We start from the raw sequence: 6,000 nt of genomic DNA, 5'->3' as shown, positions 1-6,000 counted from the left end.
AAGGCCTCCATTGGCCACCCCCTGGCTCCACCACTGCACTTAACCACAGTATAACTCCTCTCCACTTGAACATGGTGCATCAAAACCGTTAACGTTCACCAACATTCCCCGTTCAGTTCCAGTCCAGAAAAACACTCGTCTCCACATCTACAGGCATTCACTATTCAAATCCCTCAGCGACGGGGGACATCCGCATACCGCTTGTTTAAATGGGGAACAGATGATCTGAACTCTTGCACAGTTGCTAAACTGTTTACTCATTCATCCGTTTTCTCGTCCTGGAGGCATCAGGTCCAGAACCAGTCCAGGATCATTTAAGGAAACGGTGAAAGGGACACTTTACACTGGTTTATCATTTCACCGTAACTCACGTTCTTATACTGTTTGTCTTTTACCTCCTGAGTCCAAGTCAACGTCTTCGTCCACACTGACCACGTGGACTCCAGGGGACAGGGGTGTGTTTTGTCTCTCAGGGGGGTACACATCCGCCTCATCTAGTGGAAGCTACAGAAGACAAGATGAAAATGTAAACTGCTAAACTTAATCTTCCTTTTTTTTTCTTTCATGCATAGCTAACCATCTCCAGATGCTGCAAACCAGGGAACTCCGATATGGGAGTACTTCACATCTTTTATCCAGTCGGCAGGGTGTCATAATTGCAGTTTTGAACATTTCGTTAACACCACCGCGCCCGTATGTTCCACTGCAACCACATCATTTGGACAAATTCAAAACAGCCATAACAATCATCTGAAGCTGTTCTGTTCATATATTCCTCAGTGAGTGGTGTTTCCAGATAATACGAGCGCATTTACAACGTGTTTAGGAGTTCACACGACTTATTCAAGGAGCCCTTACGCAACGCTGCTTTAGCAGGTTGTGCACAACCTTCAAATGACTACAAACAGTACAGTAGGAAGTATTAAATATGTACAGTTATGGAAAAAATTATGTCCACTCTCTTTAAAATCTAAGGCTTTATGTTTCAGGACATGGTTTTATCAGGTTCTAAAACCGTTCTAATCCAATTTTAAGGGAATATGCAACAGATTCCACTGAGCTGTTATTAAACAAAACCAAACCAAAATAGAAAAGCTGTAAGAAAAACTAAGTCCACCCCATGAGTTAGAACTTTGCAGAGCCATCCATCTTTAGCAGCTGTAATTCAAAGTATTTGTTTTCTGTCAGGCTTAATCAGCCTCTCGCATAGATTGCAGGGGAGGGATGTTGGCCCACTCTTTTTTACAACGTTGCTTCAGCTCAGTTAGGATTTGAGTTTCTGCTCAGCTCTCTGAAGGTCCCACCATCACAATTGTCAGGTCGAGGTTCTGGACTTTGACTGGACTACTGCAACACCTGGATTTTTTTTCCTTTTTTTGCCATTCTGTTGTAGATTAGCTGTTGTGTTTGGGATCGTTGTTCTGTTGCAATATGACCAGTGACAATTTTAGCGTCTTTTTGGGGCGTGCTCTAGCGCCCCTAAATTTTAACTCAGCCCCCCTGAAACTCTGAGAAACCATCATTAGGATTTTTTTAAGGAAACGCAGTTCTCAAACCTTGGATTCACCAAAACATTGAATAAATTTGAAATAAATATGGAATAAATAATGACGATCATTAAAATCAGATTTATTTATTTTTTTGCACGAGTCGGATCCTCAACACCACCTGTCAATCAGTCCAGCAGGCTTGTCAGCAACTGACCAATCAGAGACATCAATTTGTCCCGAAATGGAACCGCCCCTTACCTGCAGGAGCTCCACCCCCTTTTCTTCAAACAACATTGTCGGGGTTTTGCATTTTGAACTCTTTGTGGTCAGAGGGATTTCGTGAAAAATCAGCAGAAAAAGTGATTAAACGTTGTCAGTGGGGAACATGTAATTCATGTTACTCTGAGCATTTAGAGGGTGGAACACAGTTTATTTCATTTCACAAACTAAGAAAAGTTTGGAAAAATGTAAAAGCTGGACAAAGACCGGCAGGTCGCCTGCTGAGCAGCTGAATACAACAGTGATAAACAGGAAGTACCACATGTTCATCTATACAAAGGTAACTGCAAGTAAATTTCCATTTTCTGTTATAATTACATTGTATGATTAATGTTTAAATTAAAAATTAATGCTTAAAGCTAGTACTTTGTTTAGTGTGTAAAGTAAATGGTTAGGATGCGTGAGAGAAGCGGCGCGTGCTCTATTCACACAAGGGGAGCTGTTGGTCAGGCTACTTCTTGTGCCATGCTCTCTAAAACAGTTATTGGATCGTGTTTACTTATGTAGGTAAACATAGAAGTTTAACAACCCATTCAAATACACCAGAAAGCAGGAAATGGCATCTACTTTATTCAAAATTTTCTGGGGGAAGACCCCTGATGCCAGTGGCCACTGCATTGTTCAAGCCAAGAGCCATTATCAACACTGGGGGCTGAGCAACTACTAAAGAGCAGATTCTAGAATCACCCAGATCCTGACCCAGTTTGATCCAGTCCTCAGCTGTAGGACAGATGACCTCACATTTGTCTCTTGAACCATTTGGTCCACAGAGGAGTTCATTGATTTGACGACTGCAAGGTGCCCAAAACAAGCTCAAATCATCAGCCCACCACCAACGACTTGGGTGTTTCTGATTATATGATGTGTATAACCTTCACCGAGCATGCTGCTGTGCATTATGGGTAAACATCTCCGCTTTGGTCTCACCTCCCTAAGGAATACCGCTCCAGACGTTTTGTTGTCTAACTCGTGCTGCCTTGTTCTTTTTAGAGAGAGGGTGTTTTCTCCTGCAACCTTGTACACTTAGTCCAGCAAACCGAGGACTCCTGCTCTCAAAGAGACGCTGATCAGGTAATCAATGCATTTGATCAGCAGCACCTGGCTGATACTTTCACTCTTGGATCCTCTGAGGGCAGTAGGAATGGACTTAGTTTTTTTCTGCGGTGTCTTTTATGTTTTAGCTTCATATCACACTGGAATCTGTTGTTTGTTTTTGGACATTTGGAGTCAGGGTTCAATTATTTATTTAGAAGACCTGCTTTCTTCTTGATTGTATTTGTTCTCACCTGTGGTTGCTGTTCCTGGGGATGTCCGGCGCGTCCCTTTTGAGCCGTCTGTGGAGGATCGGGTGGGGCGTATTCCCTCTCTGCTGGCTCTGGACTAAGCCTGGGTTCTGGCACATCTTCCCTGTTGTCTGACACCTGGTGATCAGAAACCTCTGAAAGAGAAGGAGAGTTAAGACTCTTAAGTAAATGGGGATCAGTATGGTCAGTGTCAGCAGGAGCTACAGGGTCTTCACCAGTCAGAGTATAGCGATCCACTTCTTGTTCCGTTTCTGCCGCAAAGGTATTATCTGAGTATTCCAACTCATATTCAGGGGTGGTGGTTTCCTTGAAGAGGAAGCAAAAAATTGATTTGATGGTCATCTAAGTGCAACTTAAATTTAAACTAAACAAAAAAAACCTGTAACGTTACCGGGGAGAGGTCTTCAGGACGTGAGGTAGCAAGGAGTCCACCAATGGATGCAGGAACGATGTTGCTGAAGGAGTAACGACTACCCGTGTGGAAAAGCCAAACACCAGGAATCCCAGTATTACCAACCCTAGAAGAGAAAAAAAGTCAGACCATACCCAAGATATCTCCAAACCCCACAGTAATATACATTTTTCATTTATTGTAGTAGCAATATAATTATTAAAACCTGTAGTTGTCCTGTTATCGTAACATGTTACATACTCTGAGGCCAATGTTTTGCAGGTAACCTACTTTAGAAGCTAGTTGACATGTCAAAAGTGCTTTGTTGAAAATAGTTCAAATAAAATTGGCAATGACACCAAACTGTACATACACAAGGTACCGGTAAATTTAAGGGTACATGTTGTTTTATGACCCAAATGCCAGTGCTCCGAAGGATTTGCAATGGTGTGTGATCCCTAACCTCTTGGTAAATGGTTATTTTTGTCTCACAGCAATGACAGTAGACTTCATTACAGTTTGGTTACCATCTTTAAAATAGAAATGTAATTTTGCACCAAAAATTACTTGAGAATCTAAGTTGTCCCACTGACTGTAGGCAGGTCAACTCAGGTCTAGGCAAAAATGCACATTTTATTTATGTTAGTATAAACTCATGCATTGTCTAATGGATAGTTATTGTACTCTGTCTGTTCACAAGCAAAAATTTCCAGAATGTCTTGTTGAAATGTAAGCTATGATACTCTTGACTTGTAAATAACAAGACTATTACTGTGAAACTTATGTAAAACCACAAAAATGACCGCTCACGATGCGTTGTGATAGCTTGTCCAATGCTCCCTCCATCTTCTACTGTTTATCTGTCACCGGGTCATAGAGGCAACAAGTCCAGGAGAGAAACCAAGACATCCTTCTCCCCAGGGACACTCTCTAACTCCTCCTGAGGGAATCAGGCATTCCCAGGCCTGAGAGGATATAATCTTTCCAGCAAGTTCTGGGTTTGTCCCAGGGTCTCTTCCCAATGGGACATGCCTGGAAAACCTTGAAAGGGGGGTGTCTAGGAGGCATCCTGATCAGCCTCTACTGACCTCTACTGATGCAGAGGAGCACTGGATCTACTCCAGGCTCTCCCCAAATGATGGAGCTCCTCACTCTATCTCTGAGGCTGAGTCTGGCCACCCCTACGAAGGAAGCTCATTTCAACAGCTTGTATCCAAGAGTTAGTTCTTTCTGTCATGATCCAAACCTCATGACCATAGGTGAGGTTTTGGAATGTAGACACACCAGTAAATCAAGAGGTTTGCCTCTAGACTCAAAACTTTTTTCACCATAACTGACCAAAGCAGCATCCTCGTTACTGAGGACGAGCCCCAGTTTGTCCATCCAGGTCCTGCTCTGTCCTACCATGCATGAACAAGATAATTATTTTTTTTTTACACGGTTAAAAAAAAAGGGGTTTATGGACAAACACATTTGGATAATAACTGGCAAAAGAACAATACAACTACTGGGAACTAGGTTCTGTCCCTTGTTTCTCAATCCAAACAAATACTAAATCTGAAAATATTTTCGGATGTAGGCACAAACTTTAAACGTTTTAACTCAACAATTTTCAGTCAGGTCATCTGGAAAATTGTTGGATTGTATACCTGGATTATTGAGCATGGACTTTGTTGTTTAAACGTTTTACACTGCAACTCTGCTAGAGCTAGAGCTGACATGTGCAACTTGTCAGCTAGCTAACAAAAGGAAATACAATATCTCTCACTAGCTTGCACTCATAAAAAGACACTTTCATTTAGCTTTCTAAAATATTACGTTTAGTCGGCGCATGTATTACATGTAAGCTAAATGTTAGCTGCAATGGATAAAATGAACAAAACACCACTAAATCACTGTTAGCCTGTTAGCTATTTGCCAACTATAGCAGTAGTTCTCAATCCTGGTCCTTGAGGAACACCAGCCTGCATGTTTTATTTGTTTCCCTGCTCCAACACACCTGATTCAGTGATTTAATTACTTCCTCGTGTTCTGCAGAAGCCTGTTAATTACCCATTAATTAAAATCAGGTGTGTCGAAGCAGAGAAACAACTAAAACATGCAGGATGGTGTTCCTCAAGGACCATGGTTGGGAACCCCTGAACTATAGTACAGGTAACCTCGTTGTTTTAAACTGTAATGTTAGCTTCCTTCCCTAGCAGTAATCAGTCAATTGTTTTATAAAAAAAAATTATATTAATGACTATGTTACATTTTATAGCCTCAATAAAAACAACATAGTAACTGAAGCTACGTCAGATTTTTTTAAGCCAGCAGCTTGTTCGAACATATACTGTACTGTAGTTATAATTTGATGGTTGAAAGGGTGCCCATGGTTTAGTCTTAATTATACTGACTGGTATAAGCTTTTAACACTGTCTTCATCAGTAGTAACGCTGTAGAATGGTCCCTCAGTCCGGGAGAAGAATAAAAATGTAATTTCTCCTTTACTGAAGCCAACTCTTGCAGGAAGCTCAATCTTGACATTATATGACTC

The 6,000-nt window shown here is 41.5% G+C and overlaps 1 protein-coding gene across 1 annotated transcript in view; it reads right to left on the bottom strand.

Moving 5' to 3' along the window:
* nid2a (nidogen 2a (osteonidogen)) overlaps positions 1-6,000 on the bottom strand; it is a 67,916-nt gene that overhangs the window by 45,987 nt on the left and 15,929 nt on the right. The window contains exons 5-9 of the mRNA XM_037696739.1: positions 5,861-6,000; positions 3,465-3,591; positions 3,289-3,379; positions 3,056-3,207; positions 396-504 (exon numbers count right to left, since the gene is read on the bottom strand). Of these exons, the coding sequence (XP_037552667.1) occupies positions 396-504; positions 3,056-3,207; positions 3,289-3,379; positions 3,465-3,591; positions 5,861-6,000 (619 nt within the window). The remainder of the gene's footprint in view (positions 1-395; positions 505-3,055; positions 3,208-3,288; positions 3,380-3,464; positions 3,592-5,860) is intronic.

Source organism: Nematolebias whitei, chromosome 23 (assembly GCF_014905685.2).
Source record: "Nematolebias whitei isolate Nwh7 chromosome 23, NemWhi1, whole genome shotgun sequence".
Classification (NCBI taxonomy): Eukaryota; Metazoa; Chordata; class Actinopteri; order Cyprinodontiformes; family Rivulidae; genus Nematolebias; species Nematolebias whitei.
Note: the sequence above shows the minus strand (reverse complement) of the source record. Positions and strands in the feature narration are given on the sequence as shown.